The sequence below is a fragment of the Oncorhynchus gorbuscha genome, linkage group LG16 (genome assembly GCF_021184085.1).
Source record: "Oncorhynchus gorbuscha isolate QuinsamMale2020 ecotype Even-year linkage group LG16, OgorEven_v1.0, whole genome shotgun sequence".
Taxonomy (NCBI): domain Eukaryota; kingdom Metazoa; phylum Chordata; class Actinopteri; order Salmoniformes; family Salmonidae; genus Oncorhynchus; species Oncorhynchus gorbuscha.
The window spans coordinates 40,563,029-40,581,299 of NC_060188.1; the positions used below are offsets into that span (position 1 = coordinate 40,563,029).

The 18,271-nt window shown below is 40.6% G+C and overlaps 1 protein-coding gene across 3 annotated transcripts in view; it reads left to right on the forward strand.

Moving 5' to 3' along the window:
* The window catches only part of LOC123998756 (glucocorticoid receptor-like), a 97,388-nt gene extending 83,161 nt beyond the window's left edge, over positions 1–14,227 (forward strand). For all 3 annotated transcript variants that reach the window (XM_046303880.1, XM_046303881.1, XM_046303879.1), the window contains 6 exons: positions 3,064–3,180; positions 4,697–4,975; positions 6,081–6,225; positions 8,108–8,238; positions 11,246–11,403; positions 11,937–14,227. In XM_046303880.1, the coding sequence (XP_046159836.1) occupies positions 3,064–3,180; positions 4,697–4,975; positions 6,081–6,225; positions 8,108–8,238; positions 11,246–11,403; positions 11,937–12,110 (1,004 nt within the window). In that variant the 3' untranslated portion in view covers positions 12,111–14,227. The remainder of the gene's footprint in view (positions 1–3,063; positions 3,181–4,696; positions 4,976–6,080; positions 6,226–8,107; positions 8,239–11,245; positions 11,404–11,936) is intronic.
* Positions 14,228–18,271: the final 4,044 nt, after the last annotated feature.

An 18,271-nucleotide genomic window follows, 5' to 3' on the forward strand; every position in this document is an offset into this window, starting at 1 on the left:
CAACAACTAAGAGAATTAACTAAAAATAAACAAGGAAAAGACAGAAGAAAACAGCAAATAACAATGCAAATAATTATAATAAAACAAAATAATACATTTTGAACAAAGGACATCAAGGACAACTAAAATCATAACAACAATGCCAACTGTATATGTTTGTGTGCATGTCTGGCACTATTACATGTATGTGTGTGTTCTTGTATGTGTTTATTTGAATGAGAGTGTGTGTGTGTATATGCATGTGTACAAACACCAGAAACTCCACTCCGACTTGTCTCTAATTCCACATCCCAACCCTCAGCTTCCCTCAGCCCATCCCATCTATCTCTGCTGGCCACCCACTTCGGGTTTCTACACAACACATATCTTTCAACTATGCTGTGATGTTTAACTTACAATTTCAATCTTTCTAATCGGATAGAATCCACAGATTGCGAATTGAAGATAAATACTTTTACTAAGAGTATTAGTATATTAGTAATTGACTGACCCGGTCTCTCCAGATCTCCTAATCCTAACAGTCCTATTTCTAGGGTCAATTTTAGAACAATGCCACCTTTTCAAATGATTGGATTTGGCTTTTTCAGCAATACACGTTGCTGATAGGTGTACAAAATTCAGCACACAACCACGCAATCTTCGTAGACAAACATTGGCAGTAGAATAGCCTTACTGAAGAGCTCAGTGACTTTCAACGTGGAACCGTCATAGAATGCCATCTTTCCAACAAGTCAATTTGTCAAATTGCCCCGGTTAACTGTATGTGCTGTTATTGTGAAGTGGAAAGGTCTAGGAGCAACAATGGCTCAGCCACGAAGTGGTAGGCCAGACAAGCTCACAGAACGGGACTGTTGAGTGCTGAAGTGCGTAGCGCATAAAAATGGTCTGTTCTCGGTTGCAACACTCATTAGAGTTCCAAACGTCAGCACAAAAACTGTTCATCGGCAGCATCATGAAATGAGTTTCCATGGCCGTGCAGCCGCACACAAGCCTAAATTTAAAATGTATCGGCTGGAGTGGTGGGAAGCTCGCCACCATTGGAGCAGTGGTAACGCGTTCTCTGGAGTGATGAATACACCTCATCATCTAGCAGTCCAACGGACGAATCTGAGTTTGATGGATGCCAGGAGAACGCTACTTGCCCCAATGCATAGTGCCAACTGTAAATAATAATAGTCTGGGGCTGTTTTTCGTGGTTCAGGCTAGGCCCCTTAATGCCTGTGAAGGGAAATCTTAACGTTACGGCATACAATGTCATTCTAGACGAGTCTGTGCTTCCAACTTTGTGGCAACAGTTTGGGGAAGGCCTTTTCCTGTTTCAGCATGACAATGCCCCTGTGTACAAAGCAAGGTCCATACAGAAACTGTTTGTCGAGATCGGTGTATAAGAACTTGACTGGCCTGCACAGAGCCCTGACCTCAACCACATCGAACACCTTTGAGATTAATTGGAAAGCCGACTGCAAGCCAGGCCTGATCGCCCAACATCAGCGCCCAACCTCACTAATGCTCTTGTGGCTGAATGGAAGCAAGTCCCCACAGCAATTTTCCAACATCTTGTGGAAAGCCTTCCCAGAAGAGTGGCAGCGAAGTGGAGGACCAACTCCATATTAATGTCCTTGATTTTGGATTGAGATGTTTGACGAGCAGTTGTCCACATACTTTTGGTCATGTAGTGTTTGTGAAATTTCTATGTTTTGTAGTGAAAAAAACAGAGTAAGATGTGTTTCCAATTTCATGATCATCATAATTGGTTAAAATCACATGATGCACATCCATGTCATTGGAAATGCGCCCTTTTTCACATATGTTGGTGTCAGGGTGGTGCTGGAGATGATGAATATGAAGTTGAAATATTTTGACATTTCTCTTTAACCACGTGCCTGAATTTAAATTCATAACCAGACATGTTTTTGACGATATAGCCAATTTTTGGGGTATTTGGTATTTTATTAGGATTCCCATTAGCTGTTGCAAAATCAGCAGCTCGTCTTCCTAGGGTCCACATAAAACATGAAACATAATACAGAATGACATAATACAAAACATCATTAGACAAGAACAGCTCAAGGACAGAACTACATAGATTTAAAAAAGGCAAACAGCCTACATATCAATGCATACATAAAAACTGTCTAGGTCAAATAGGGGAGAGGCGTTGTGCCGTTTTATCTGTGTTTTGTTTGCTGTTTTTTTTTAGAAATATGAGATAGAAGGAAGTTCCATGCAATAAGGGCTCTATATAATACTGTATGCTTTCTTGAATTTGTTCTGGATTTGGGGACTGTGAACAGAATTTGGACTTAGAGGCTGAGTTAGCACTGCATTACAGTTAGCTGGATTTGACGTTGCCGGTTCCAGGTTGGCATTGTTCTGCAGAGCTTTGGCTGTGTTCCTGGCTTGGCTGTAAACATTTTCAACTACCTTTCACTAAATGTGACTACATTATTTTAAAACGTTTTTTTTTTTTAAAGATATCACATCAATAGGACGATTGTCCTGTAGCATTTGGTTTCATTAATAAGTATTCTTTATTAGTTGGTTTTAAAAGTGTTATCAGTATATTAATAGATTAACTAGGGTCCTTTTTTTTAAACAGTGAAATGTTGTAAGGGACCACTGATGAGTTGGTTACGTGTTGCTTATATTATAGTATGACCTCAAGGAATTTGTTAATCTGGCAAAAGATGATGTTCCGCTGACATTATCCAGGCTCTGTCAAACAATCAACCCCCACTCATTTAAAACTACTAATCTGACTTCAGACACATTGTCAACAGCTAAAAACATTACACCCAGGGCATAGGCAGAGTATAAAAAGAATAAGTGAAAATCTCTTCATCCCTGTTTAAAAAAACTTAGGCTACTATTTTGGCTGGCCGTGGAGGGGTGTCAACCACAGAAAGTGAACGAGCTGTCACCTTAAGTGTTGGCTGCTGACTGTTATGTCATGTGGCCGGCAGGTTTAGTCAGACAGGTGTTTGGTGTGGTGGCAACCTGTAGTGCTTGGGCTAATCATCTTCAACCCTCTTGCTAGTAATTACCTTATTCCTCCATCGCCAGGACAACACAACTATCTGTGTGCCGGGAGGAATGACTGCATCATAGACAGGATCCGCAGGAAGAACTGTCCGGCGTGCCGCTTCCGCAAGTGTCTCCAAGCAGGGATGAACCTGGAAGGTAAGTGGCACCAACACATTCACATTCATATTGTTCCCATATAAGTGGAAGTGTAGTGTATATACACAGTTTTATGGCAAGCATAAGTTTTATTCAGCAAAGTTTAATCAGAGGACATTTTCAGAATGTGTTCTCTCTGAAAGGCAGGGCTTTATATGTTTTGTTCCCTATAGAGGTTGTGATTAGGGGTACGATTTAGTATTGGATTCACATAAATCAGTAGAGGGCCTTGATTCCCAGAGTTTATGTTGACATGAGCTAACCTAATGTATCATCTCTGGCCCAGTGTTTCAAACAAGGGTCAGAGCCAGTGATCAACAACAATCATTCGCTCAGACCCAGTTCCTCTCATGTCCCTGAGCCATAGAAAGATAGAAGGCTCACGTTAGCTCTCCTCTGCCACTGTGGACTTCAACAAAAAAATGGTCATGGACAATAGTTCACGTTGATGCACTTCTTGTTATGTATATATGTTCATTAATTCAGTGCTGCAGGGTATGAAATTGTTAATGATTTAGATGTACGAATCAGAGTGGGCGGAAAAAATACATTGACGTATGCGGGTGCATCAGCAGACAACCAAAACCTGGGGACGTACCAGAAAGGCTCTTAGTTGCCATAGAAACATTTATGGAGGAAATGAAAAAAGGAGGGGGGGAAAATACATAATTTTTGATGGTAACCCTCACAACCGGAGGCACTCGGCACATATTGTAACAGAAAAGATAAATCGATCAAAGTTTTTTAAACAAATCCAAAATACATTGTTTTATTTGGGTTGTGCTGCTCTTTTTAAAGACCCATAGAAATACACAAGAAAGTAAGTTTCTTCGTTTCAATGAATAAAACCTTGAACTCTGTACCCTTTTGAAGCGTAACACAATGTGGATGACCTACCTTTATGCACAAACTGTAGCTGAGGTAATCTGATAAAGCATCTTATAGGCTGCATATTTTTGTTATGAATAGGGTATGTGTGGTCTATACACTGTCACCACCTAGGTTAGGTGGGAAACAATAGCTAGCCATAACCCTCTAAGGTCGATGTCCACGCCCCCCCCGGAAATCAAATTAGCATAATATAACAATCAAACAATAGGACAGAACACATTTCCTTTTGATATATTTTTAAAATAACAAATGTTTCCTGATCTTTCTTATATCTCTTAGATATAGGACAGAACACATTTCCTTTTGATTTTTTTGGGACGGATTATCTGTTCCATGTAGTGAATCTGTTATTCAATGCATTTCTATGGGCAAATAGCAGTAAGGGGAAAAGTAATTGTTGAATCAATTTTTTTTTTATACTTCAAGGAGTCCTAAAATTCTAAATCAAATCGCTAAATGATCCTCGGTATGACCTTCTTAAAACAATTTCATACAGCTTAGTAGAACCCCCCCCACCACCCTCCTCTGGCTTAGACAGGGCTTAGAGTGTTATGGGTTAACAGAGAAAATGACTGATTAGCGCTTTCTTCTCTCTTCTCTCGCTCTCTCTTCTCGGTCTTTGCAGCAAGGAAAAACAAGAAGCTGATCCGATTTAAAGGTCAGCAGGCCACAACAGAGACAAACGCTCCCGCACCTGATGAAAGGGCCTGTACCCTGATCCCAAAGTCCATGCCCCAGCTGGTGCCCACCATGCTGTCCCTGCTTAAAGCCATTGAGCCAGAGGCCATTTACTCTGGCTACGACAGCACCATCCCCGACACCTCCACCCGCCTTATGACCACCCTCAACAGGTTGGGCGGACAGCAGGTCGTTTCAGCTGTTAAGTGGGCCAAGTCCCTACCAGGTAAGACCACCTGGTACACCTCCATTAACACTGACCATAGACAGCAGGGACCATTGTAGCACTAATTTGACTAACCATAATGGGCTAGGCTTGGTCCATTCCATTTCAACTCAGGTGATTTCAGGAAATGAACTAGGTCTAGGACTTTCAAATGAATTATAATATTTTCAATTCATCTCATGATTTTCTATTTTATCGATCATGGAATGGGATTGAGTTGACACCCAGCCCCTAATCATGAGAAAGAAGGCACATGGTTTGGTAATCGCCCCCAAGTATTTACTCTCTGCCTTGGTCTCGCCCAGCAGCCAGCTAGCATGGAAGGGAAGGACTTGTGGAGAAATCTTACATAAGCAAATATGATCTGAAAAGACTTTCAACACTTCCACTTTTGAAGTGTCAACAGTGAGAGACAATTGAACTGCAATTAAAGGCCACTTTCAGGGCTACAGACTGCAACCATTTAGTCACATTTGGCGACCCTTTGACTTGGCTGTGCGAGTCAAAGGGTGTGCTGCACATTCTACATGGTCACTACATGGCTGCAATACAGTGTATTGGAATTGCTCTGCCCGATCTTAGTGTCTATGGGGCTCCTGAGTGGCGCAACGGTCTAAGGCACTGCATCTCAGTGCTTGAGGCGTCACTACGATCAGATGTCCGTTCTGTCTCCCCGTAGTGCTGTCTTAGGCGTCTCACAGTACAGACATTGCAATTTATTGCCCTGGCCACATCTGCAGTCCTCATGCCTCCTTTCAGCGTGCCTAAGGCACGTCCAAGCAGATGAGCAGGGACCCTGGGCATCTTTCTTTTGGTGTTTTTCAGAGTAACTATGACCTTAATTGCCTACCGTCTGTAAGCTGTTAACGACCGTTCCACAGGTGCATGTTCATTAATTGTTTATGGTTCTTTGAACAAGCATGGGAAACAGTGTTTAACCCTTTACAATGAAGATCTGTGAAGTTATTTGGATTTTTACGAATTATCTTTGAAAGGCAGGGTCCTGAAAAAGCGACGTAGATTTTTTAGTTTATATTACTCAAAAGACCAACACTAACAACACTGCAATCCTGAACAATGCTCTGTGTGTTGTCTGTTCGTGCAGGGTTCCGGAACCTTCACCTGGATGATCAGATGACTCTGCTGCAGTGCTCCTGGCTGTTCCTCATGTCATTTGGCCTGGGCTGGCGCTCCTACCAGCAGTGTAACGGGGGTATGCTGTGCTTCGCCCCTGACCTGGTTATTAATGAGTAAGTCCAGAGCATCAGAGACACCTGGGAGGGCTGAAGCTGGCTGGGGGCTCTGGAGATGAGAAAGGTAGCCTGGTTGGTGGATGGATTTCTATAGATAGCTAGTTCAAGCAGAGCCTTTCTGGAGGGAGGGAAGGAAAGCTATATTGCTGGAATGAAAAATGTAGGTCTACCAAAAGTCTACACCCCCTTGAACTTTTTTCACCTTTTGTTGCATTACAATGTTAGATTGAAATATATATATATATATATATATATATATATATATATATATATATATATATATATATATATATATATATATTTTTTTTTTTTGTGTCCATTGATCTACACAATACTCCATGTCAAAGTGAAAAGATAATTCTATATATAAATTAATAAAAATTAAATAACTAAAATATAGTCGTTGCATAAGTATTCACCTCCTTTGATTAGGCCAGTCTAAAATAGTTAAGAAGTAAACATTTGTGTTAACAAATCACATAAGTTATATGGACACACTCTGTGTGACATGATTTTTGAATGACTACCCCTTACTCTTTCCCCCATACATAACATCTGTAAGTCCCTCAGTCAAGTATTGAATTTCAAGCACAGATTCAACTACAAAGACCAGGGAGCTTTTCGAAAGTCTCATAAAAAAGGTCAGTAATTGGTAGATGGGTAATAATAACAAATCAGACATATAATGTCTTTAGTCATTAAGTTAATAATTCTGCTGTGGATGAAGTATTAAATCATCCAGACACATCAGATGCAGTCGTTTTTCTGAAATGAGCTGTAGGACAGGAAGGAAACTGCTTAGGGATGTTACCATGAGGCCATTGGTGATTTTAAACCAACTACAGAGTTCAATGGCCGTGATGGGAGAAAACTGAGGATGGATCAATGACGTAAATTACAGAGTGGAATGAATACAAATATATAGAATACAAATATTCCAAACAACAAGACACTACAGTAATACTGCAACAACAAACAAAAAACATGTCAAAGGAATACACTTTTTGGCCTAAATGCAAAGCCTTATGTTTAGGGAAAACACAATACATAACTGAGTAACTGCCTCCTCATTTTCAAGTATGGTGGAGGCTGCATCATGGTATGGGTATGCTTGACATCGGCAAAGACTGGGGAGTTTTTCAGGATGAAAAGAAACCAGATTGAGCTAAGCGCAGGCAAAATTCTAAAGGAAAACCTGCTTCAGTTTGCTTTACACCAGACACTGGGAAAGGAATTCACCTTTCAGCAGGATAATAACATTAAACACAAAAGCCAGATCTAGAGTGAAGTTGCTTACCGAGAAGACAGTGAATCTTCCTGAGTGGACAAGTTACAGTTTTGACTTAAATCTGCTTGAAAATCTATGATAAGAATAGAAGATTGCTGTCTAGCCATGAATCCCAACAACTTGACAGCTTGAAGAATTTTGAAAAGAATATTGCGAAAATATTGCACCATACAGGTGTGCAGAGAAAGCTCTTTTCCCAAGAAGACTGCCAAAGGTGTTTCTAACATGTATTGACTCAGGGGGTGAACACTTACCTAATCAAGTTCTATTAGTGTTTTATTCTTCATTTAATAAAAAAAAAGTACAAATGGTCTTCCACTTTGAAATTAGTGCATTTTGTGTAGATCATTGACAAAAAAGGACAAATCCATTTTAATCCCACTTTGTAACACAATAAAATGGGAATACATCCAAGTGGGGAAATCCTGTACATTCTATTAGGGCTGATTTCTTAGCCCAGGTTCACAACACTCTGTATCTTCAGCAGTATTATAGGCATAACTGTCACTGTCATTATACACTATGTGAATTGCAGAGAGTGAAACGGGGTGTTGGTCTGATTATAACTGTCACTTTGTGTGTGTGTCTCAGTGAGAGGATGAAGCTGCCCTATATGACCGACCAGTGTGAGCAGATGCTGAAGATCTCCACTGAGTTTGTGAGGTTGCAGGTGTCCTACGACGAGTACCTGTGTATGAAAGTCCTGCTGCTGCTCAGCACAGGTATAACATATTTACATTTCAAATGTTAAATAACATAAATTAATCCATAGATTAAAACACTTATTCATTATGGCCGTCCGATGCAGTTTGCTGGGGAAAAGCAGAACACATTTTCTTGACTTCTCAGATGTATTCAAAAAAAAGTGGAGAAAAGAAAAAGAGGAGGGAAACCAGACAAACTGAAGCTTTTGAATGAGCTTTGTACAAATGAGGCCTGAGGAGGGGGAAAAAACTCCCACCGTGACAAGCCATTACAAAACCATATTTAAGCAGAAGATACTATTTATTGCAGCATTGTTGACTGGGAAAAAAACTATTTTATGCCTTTCAAATGACTCAAAATGAGTGGTTTTGGAAAGCGCACACACTTAGTGTGTTTTGATTGCTTCCTAAGGAAATGAAAATTACATTTACATGCAGAGCTGTGCTTTTTCTTTTTAAACCAGTGAGCAATCTTCCTTGATTTTATTTCCAACCAGGACAGAATGTACAGGTTTTCAAGTGTTTTATTTTAATTGGCTCATCGATAATGTTATCAACAGAATTCCAACTAGAAAGTTAAATGAAATACGCCAGGCGACCACTTTTGATCGATGTAGACGTATTGCCTGCTATTATAGATCTACAGTCCTCTCTCCTGTTAGTATTGTAAATAGTAGTGGTGTAACGGACCGGAGTTGATCCATGAACCGCCGATCTATTGCAAATTTTAACCATCAGTGTGTGAAATACAGTTTTACTGCCGTTGCAGTGAAAAGATAAAGACAGATGCGTGCTGTGGGCATGTTGAATCCCAACGAATCTATCCTGGAAGCTCGCGTTGCAAAATGCAAAGAAGACAAAAGAGCAGTGACAGACATGGCTAGCGGAGGAGCTGAAGAACTGGAAAAGCCTCCCGCTTCATTTAAGTCTCATGTATGGGAGCATTTTGTCTTCCCTGTCAAATATGATGACGGAAGAAGGGGGGTGGACAACACCATTACGGTGTGAAGGCATTGTGCCACAACAAAGCCTTATGATCGTGGAAATACATCGAGATACATCGAGCATGGCCACACATTTAAAGCGTCATCACCCCGTTGTGTCAGTGACTGGAGCTCAACTCAGCCAAGAGAACATAACTTCACCGCGGCATTTAAGCAGCCCTTTGCTGCAGAATCAGACCAGGCTAAAGCCATCATCAAATCTATTGGGATGTTTATCACTGCAGACATGAGGCCATACTCTGTTGTGGAAAACAAAGGGTTTACAAATATGGTGAAAGTGCTTGAGCCATGCTACGAAATCCCCTCGCGCACCCACTTCAGTATGAAGATCGTGCCAGATCTTTATGAAAAGGAAAATATCAAAATTGTCAAATAATTATCCAGGGCATCCTCTGTTGCCCTCACCATAGACGGGTGGACCTCCAGGGCAACGGAAAGCTACATGACTGTGACTGCTCACTACACCACAGAGGAGTGGCAGATGCCAAGTCCGGTGCTACAGACACGCCCCCTCCTATGAGAGTCACACAGGCACAAATCTGGCGCAGGTACTGCCAGGAGCAGAGTGGAAGCTAGAGAGGCCCAATAGCAATATCCCAACCACCACAGATAATGCCAAGAACCAAGTAAGTGCAGTGATAGAAACTGGACTGGTGCCACAGGTAGCTTGCTTTTCACATGTGATCAATTTAGCATCCCGAAGGGGAATCTCAGTGAACCAGATGGACCACCTCCTTGGGAGGATCAGGAAGGTGGTTTATTTTTCCACCGGAGCACAACAGCCGCTCATGTGCTTAAGACCAAGCAAGAAATGCTACAGCTACCGACCCACAAGCTCATACACGATGTCACAACAAGATGACATGTTGGAGCTCTATCTTGAGCAGCAGGCAGCTGTATACGCTGCACTGACAGACAACACCCTGAAAAAAAAATGAAGACATCGTCACCTTGTCTGATGATGACTTAAAAGTGGCAGAGGAGGTCCTCCAGGCACTCAAACCCCTCAAGACGGTTACAACCCTATTGAGCACTGGAACTGCAACGTCTGTGTCCATGATCCTACCTCTGAAAACAAGGATTTCATTCACTATTGTTCAAAGGTATATTGCACTTTAATTTAACAATTGCGCATTGAATATTTTATTTTAAGATTTTATTTAAATATTGAAAAGTTTCTTGCTTTAAGTGTTCTTTAAGTAATAAATGGAAAGCAAAATTATATTTGTCTCACTTTTTGGGGGTGGGGGGCTGATCCGAAAAATGATCCGATCCGTGACTCAAAACCGTGATCCGAATAGTCATTTGTCAGTTATTCTAGACTGGAGGCATAAAATCTGTCTCTTTCTTGTTTGAATAAAGACATCACTAGCTACATCCAAACCAGAAAAGTACATTTACATTTAAGTCATTTAGCAGACGCTCTTATCCAGAGCATACAGGGGAAAGCCAGTTTGTATCTCTCATCTGATAAGACAATTGGAGAGTATTTGACGATTTACCTCCTGTGTTGTTTTGCATAATCTCTTGTCCATTGAGTGCAGTTTTGCCTGGGCCCAAGTCCAAGATCCCAGAACCCTTCAGTCCAGGGTAGATCCTTCATCTGGCTCTCATCAGGGAAGAATAGGGCCTCATAAAACCCATTGTTACCTGTGGTTTTGCATATTTTCCATATACCTAAGTGTGGTTGTGATGGGACAGAGGGGGGTTTCTATGAGACTCTAGTGGCGAGACGTTAGTGGCAGGATTATGGGCAGTTTTCAGACTGGGAGACTCTTTGGGTAAAAACTGAAAGACTCCTTCCTGGCCTAACCTAACTGAATGTCCGAGTTTCTATTGTGTGAATATTGGTTGACTGAGTGAGGTTGCGTCCTTGACATCTTTATTATGCCTTTTTTTAACGACGGAGACGTATATTGCCTACTATATTGACGTACATTGCCTACTAAAACAAATCATGCACGATGAGTAAGATGTTATGTCTACTTGAACCCCTCCCTTGCTTGTTCCCCCCCCCACAGTACCAAAGGATGGACTGAAGAGCCAGGCTGTGTTTGATGAGATCCGCATGACCTACATCAAGGAGCTGGGGAAGGCCATCGTCAAGCGGGAAGAGAACTCCAGCCAGAACTGGCAGAGGTTCTACCAACTCACTAAGTTACTGGACTCCATGCAGGAGGTGAGTTTGAGCCCACCTGCTCCCACAGCCACACAACAGCATTCAGCAACACTTGCCGACGTTTTCCAGGTAGTTATGGAACCCAGGACTATCCTGGCTTAATAAACACAAAGAAAATTAAATGAATGAGCGTACATGCATACTCATCACCTCTTCTACTCGTCAGCATACCAATAAATCAACCTGTTTCCTCTTGGTTGGAGTACCTTATATCAGGGAGTCAAGTCTGGAAGAGTGTGACTTGAATACCTGTTAGATATCCAATATGTATTAAGAGCAAGCAAGACTGTTTTTTGTGTGTGTGTGTATTTGTGAACCTCTTGAGTTAGAGATGAGACCGTTAGAATGTATTACAAGCTTAATTTTCCAGCTATGCTATCAATATCAAAGTTGTTCATCATGGCATCAATGAGTGGTTTGACATAGTGTGTGCTGTACCAAACTGTAACTACGCACCCTGGCATGTTGCTGTGTTGTTGCCATTGTGCTCTTAGTGAAAGACCTCTAAAAAAAATACCTGGTTGTTTCCACAGATGGTGGGGGGCCTCCTGCAGATCTGCTTCTACACTTTTGTGAATAAATCCCTTAGTGTGGAGTTCCCTGAGATGCTGGCCGAGATCATCAGCAACCAGATACCAAAATTCAAAGATGGGAGTGTCAAGCCGCTTCTGTTTCATCATGCCTTAAACCATGACACAATGCCTTAAAACCCCAGCCTCCCCTCTCGCCAGCCAGACCCACCTGTTTTCCCTGCAGACGTCCCACCAGGTCCCCTACCAGTATGGATTAATGTAGTGAGAGTGTGCACTCAAATCGGTTCCCAGAGGACTTGGGTGGATAGAGAATGTGAAAAAGAGAGAGAACAGGAGTGCAAGATTGACACTGACCATGAGCGACATGGCAACAAACTAACTGACCCTTCTGGATGAAACAATGATTCAACTCTTCTGGAATCGCGTTTAGACCGTGAATCACTTCAAAAGACTTGATCATTGTGAGATTGGAGGAATCAAATTTTAACAACAAAAAGAGAAAGGAATATTTTCTATTGATTTAATGCATGCACAGACCGCTGAAACGTTTACGCAAGAATATCAGAAAAGGGAAAACGTGCCTTTTTTTTAGCTTTACAAGCTTTCCATAGCCATTTTTCTCAAACTGTCAAATGCAAGTATTTTGCATAGGAATTTAATATAAACACCTTTGTATGTATTTGTGTCTGTTCTCTTTCTAAGCAGCCATGTTTATTTTCTAAAATGTGTAGTTAAATGATCCCTGCAGTTAAATGATCCCCAGAAGTGAAGTGTACAGTAAATAATAAAACCAACAATATGTTCAATTCCATTCTCTGCAACCTTTCAGCAGTTGTTATGCTCAAACATTAGGTTGAATAGAAGGTTCCTGCCCATGTCTGAGCGTATGTCACAGACAGTATATCAGGGTTCCCCAAAGTCATTAATGGGCCCCCCTGGGTCCAAGTTTAGTTTTTTGCCCTAGGAATACACAGCTGGTTCAAATAACCAACCCATCGTGAAGCTTTGACTATTCCAATCAGTGGTGTAGTGTTAGAGCAAAAAAACGAAATGTGCACCCAGGGGGGACCCCAGGACCGAGTTTGGGAAACCCAGTAGTATGTCATAATTCAACAGTAAGAAAAAAAAAAGATCAGATCAACTTCATCTTCATGATAAAAGCAAGACTCCATCTTAAAACCATCCATGATTTGTGAGTTAAATGAAAATGGCAGCATTGGGCTAGGGAGATGGGATGGGAGTTTGCAGAATTGGCTAATGATCATATGATTGGTGTGTATATGTGAGTGAGAGAGCGCAAAAAGGAAACGGCCTGAACACGTTGGTTTGTTCATATGATATTAAAACGTATGTATCTATTTTTTATATGATCCGTCAAGCTGAATTTTAGAGAGCATACGCACAGTCACTATTCTCTGGGAGTTGCAAACAAATTGTTAAATTGCCCATGCTTAAAAGAAAAATCCACTCAAGTGATATTTTTTTCATTGGTCTACTGTTGAAACAGTCCAAAAATGTTACCAGTCAAGTTTGTCACCAGTCAAGTTAAGATGTAGGATTTTCAAGAAGCAACGTGTCACTTGCCACATCATCATCATCATGATGATATTTTATCATCATGATGGTTTAAAAGTCACCTGTATGTATTATTCTAGTGCCAAACTGCAATTTCTCAATTTTTATTCAAAATATGAAATGGAAAAACAGCAGAACTGTGTAATTGTTACACATAATTTATTTAGCTGTCCTCACATTAGTTGACATAACAGTTTTCACCCCCTTGGCATCACCCCCTTGGCATTTTTCCTATTTTGTTGCCATACAACCGGGAATTAAACTAGATTTGGGGGGGGGGGGTTTGTATCATTTGATTTACACAACATGCCTACCACTTTGAAGATGCAAAATATTTTGTATTGTGAAGCAAACAAGAAATACAACAAAAAAACTAAAAACTTGAGTATGCATAACTATTCAACCCCCCAAATCAATACTTTGTAAAGCCAACTTTTGCAGCAATTACAGTCCCCAGTCATACTCCAGTCTCTTGAGGTATGTCTCTCTAAGCTTGGCACATCTAGCCACTGGGATTTTGCCCATTCTCCAAGGAAAAACTGCTTCAGCTCCTTCAAGTTGGATGACTTCTGCTGGTTTACAGCAATCTTTAACTTATACCACAGATTCTCAATTGGATTGAGGTCTGGGCTTTGACTAGGCCATTCCAAGAAATGTAAATGTTTTCCATTAAACCACTTGAGTGTTGCTTTAGCAGTATGCTTAGGGTCATTGTCCTGCTGGAAGGTGAACCTCCGTCCCAGTCTCAAATCTCTGGAAGACTGAAACAGGTTTCCTTCAAGAATTTCCCTGTATTTAGCGCCATCCATCATTCCTTCAATTCTGACCAATATCCCAGTCCCTGCTGATGAAAAACATCCCCACAGAATGGTGTTCTTGTGATGATGTGAGGTGTTGGGCTTGCACCAGACATAGCGTTTTCCTTGATGGCCAAAAAGCTCAATTTTAGTCTCATCTGACCAGAGTACCTTCTTCCATATGTTTGGGGAGTCTCCCATATGCCTTTTGCGAACACCAAACGTTTTTTCTTATTTTTTTTCTTGAAGCAATTGCTTTTTTTCTGGCCACTCTTCAGTAAAGCCCAGCTCTGTGGAGTACATGGCTGAAAGTGGTCCTATGGACAGATACTCCAATCTCCGCTGTGGAACTTTGCAGCTCCTTTAGGGTTATCTTTGCTCTTTGTTGCCTCTGATTAATGCCCTCATTGCCTGGTCCATGAGTTTTGGTGGGTGGCCCTCTCTTGGCAGGTTATTATTTCCATTTTTTAATAATGGATTTAATGGTGCTCTGTAGGATGTTAAAAGTTTCTGATATTTTATTACCCAACCCTGATCTGTACGTCTCCACAACTTTGTCCCTGACCTGTTTGGAGAGCTCCTTGGTCTTCATGGTGCTTGGTGGTGGTGCCCCTTGCTTAGTGGTGTTGCAGAGTCTGGGGCCTTTTAGAACTGGTGTATATCTACTCAGATCATGTGACACTTAGATTGCACACAGGTGGACTTTATCTAACTAATTATGTGACCTCTGAAAGTAATTGGTTGCACCAGATCTTATTTAGGGGCTTCCTAGCAAAGGGGGTGAATACATATGCACACCACTTTTCTGTTTTTATTTATTTTCATTTCAGTTCACCAATTTTGACTATTTTGTGTATGTCCATTAGATGAAATCCAAATAAAAATCTATTTAAGTTACAGGTTGTAATGCAACAAAATAGGACAAATGCCAAGGGGGATGAGTACTTTTGCAAGGCACTGTATTATTCTATACTTCAGAGTGCTAATTTGTGAAAGGAATATTGCAAAGAAAATGTAACTACACCAGCTAACGGGGAGTATAAGTAATGATTGTTATTCACAAAGATATTGTGCTGACGTTGCTTCCAGAGGCAGCTAGGAACTGTAGTGAGAGTGTTGCAGCCCAGGACAGTTGCTTACGCACCTCAGCACTTGGCGGTCCCGTTCTGTGAGCTTGTGTGGTCTACCACTTTGCGGCTGAGCTGTTGTTGCTCCTAGACGTTTCCACTTTACAATAACAGCACTTAACGGGGGCAGCTCCAGCAGGGCAGAAATTTGACGAACTGACTTGTCGGAAAGGTGGTCCTATGATGGTGCCACGGTGAAAGTCACAGCTCTTCACTAAAGGCCATTCTACTGCCAATGTTTATCTATGGAGATTGCATGGCTGTGTGCTCGATTTTATACACCTGCCCACAACGGGTGTGGCTGAAATAGCCACTAATTTCAAGGGGTGTCCACATACGTTTGTATATATAGTGTAGAAGTAATTATCTCCTTCAATGTACTCACCACACACACCAGCTTGTGCCATGTGAAAACCAAGGACATGCAAGTAAAATGACTTGTGGAGTGCAAGTGCAGGAACATTGCTACAAGGCATTAGTAGTGTTTCATTCAAAGTTCCTTCATAATCATTAGGCCAGGTTAGTTAACAAACACAAAATGGTAGCCATGTAGGCTGACTAGCTCAACCACTCTTCTCAGTCAGGGTGATGGAATGACCATGTGAGACGGATCCCCTGGTGCTCCTCTCTGTATGTGTTCCCTGTATGGGGGGGGGGTTGACATATTTTGGCTTACTTTCTCATACAAGTTTTACAGAGGACTTTGTCTCAGTTCTGGTTTTCAATTGGACAAACCAGCTTGATCACATCCTAATGATCACTGCATTGCCATAGATGTACATACAGTAGCATAACATATCTCATGAAAGTGAAGCAGTTTGTTGATTATAACATGTTTCATGACAACTTTTGACAGAACATTTTTACATACCTGTATATTCCTATCTTTAAGAAAAATAATATAAAATAAAAAAGCTAGACTTAAAGCCTTGAGAAAGGAAGACCAAGAGCCATAAAAATTGGGTTTAAATTCAGGACAACTTAACTATCGATGCTTTAGAAAATGGGTTTCTTTAAAAAAAATACAATATTTTCAATATCAGTTTGATCCTCTTTGATATGAATAATTCTACTCAATATTTTTGTACATTGGATGAGTAAGACGGTCATTATTTTACTTTTCTGTTTGTTGGTTTGTGTTTGACAAAGATGGATGTATTGCATATGTACTTAGACAGTGTTAAAACATGTCTGACTTGTAAGTAACTATAAATTATATAAATCAATGGGAAAGACTATGAAAGCACTGTGTTTTAGGAAATTAGAAAATCAGGGTATTGGGAGGGGAAGAGGGACTGGAGTATATTTTGTATAGTACAACAGAGTGACCAAAGCAGAGAGAACATAAGTATTCGAGCAGTTACATTTACAGTGGCACTTATTATCCAATTATAGTGCTTATTATTTTATTTAAAAATATTTTGTAATGGTCTAGGCTTTGGTCTTTTGTATATTGCTGTGAGAATTAACCAGTCGCGTCGAATGTTTTTTAATTTTTTTTTTTAGGTAAAAACTGTGTTTGAACGTAATCTACCGGAGAGAATTTGCACTACCACGTTTCATAAAGAATAGGAAATGAGGAAGGTTGTCACTCAAGTCTTTGACTTTCCTCATTTCCTGGTCTACGCACCACAAACTGCCTAAAATAATCTATAATGTTCATTCACTACCTCGTTTCAACTTCATACTAGTTGATAAAGTATATTTTCTGTATAAAATACATACAAATATTATCTTTAAAGATTAAGGGCAGATCATATTTCACTGGTATATGGCTTTCATTAAAGTCTGTTGTTCGTATTTCAATTCTGTAAATGTAATCCAATGTAAAGAATATATGTTGTGTATTTGTTTAAATATATATATATGTATTACCTCTGTATTACACCGTCTGTAGTCAATGTCGATATTTTCTCCTGACTAAAATATCTGTGTAGTTCTTTGGTTGGGTGCTCTAGCTTCGCTTCATGACCTCCGATGGTTATCAGTTGTTTCTCCATATAAATCTCAAATAAAGGGTTTCTCATTCACAAGTTATTTCTAAGGTCTCTAAATATGTCTTGATGGATGACAATTTTTTCTTAACTGTGCTGGATGACATCAAATGTGTCAGATGTACATAAAAGTCCAAAAGAGCTGGAAAAAAGTACAATTTCCATATCACTGAATATTATGAAAATGTTTTGACTCCCTGTCAAAAACCTTCTGGGGCTGGGAACCTGTTCACCACTTGAGAAATGACCGTAAGCCTATCCTCTGTGTTTAAGGAATTACTGCTTTCAAGACAACTGGGTACTTGGAATAACCATCTCCAATGGTTTTGAATGGTTATCCAACTCAAATTACAAGTCGGGAACTCTGGCATCATCCTAGAGCTCCAACTTATCTGAACTGAAAATCAATGACAATTTTTCCCAGTCAGAGCTAGTTCACCCGCCCCCCACCCCCTCTTGAACGCACCATACATCGCTAAAATAGCTTGTTTGAAGTCTTGAGGTCATTGATAGTACGTGCGTTATCTGGAGCATACTAACAGGGACAACGTCCATTATGAGGTAAATGTTTTATTCCGGTCAAGTGTCGCTTTTATCTCAGCCAGCTCTGTAATCACAATCCTATTCTGTCATATTTAGTTGGGCACAATGTATCAACATTTTGCAACCCAACAATTTTATTTTTGGGGGGGGGGGGGGTTCCTATTAAACATCTTCAGGTGGTCCCTCCCTGTTTTAGGGCTTGATTCAAACCATATCGAGGAAGATCTGCGGTGTAGCACGGTTGAAATGTAAAGGTGTTCACAGAGACTGCGTTCCCCGTAAATGCTGCATATGTCAGC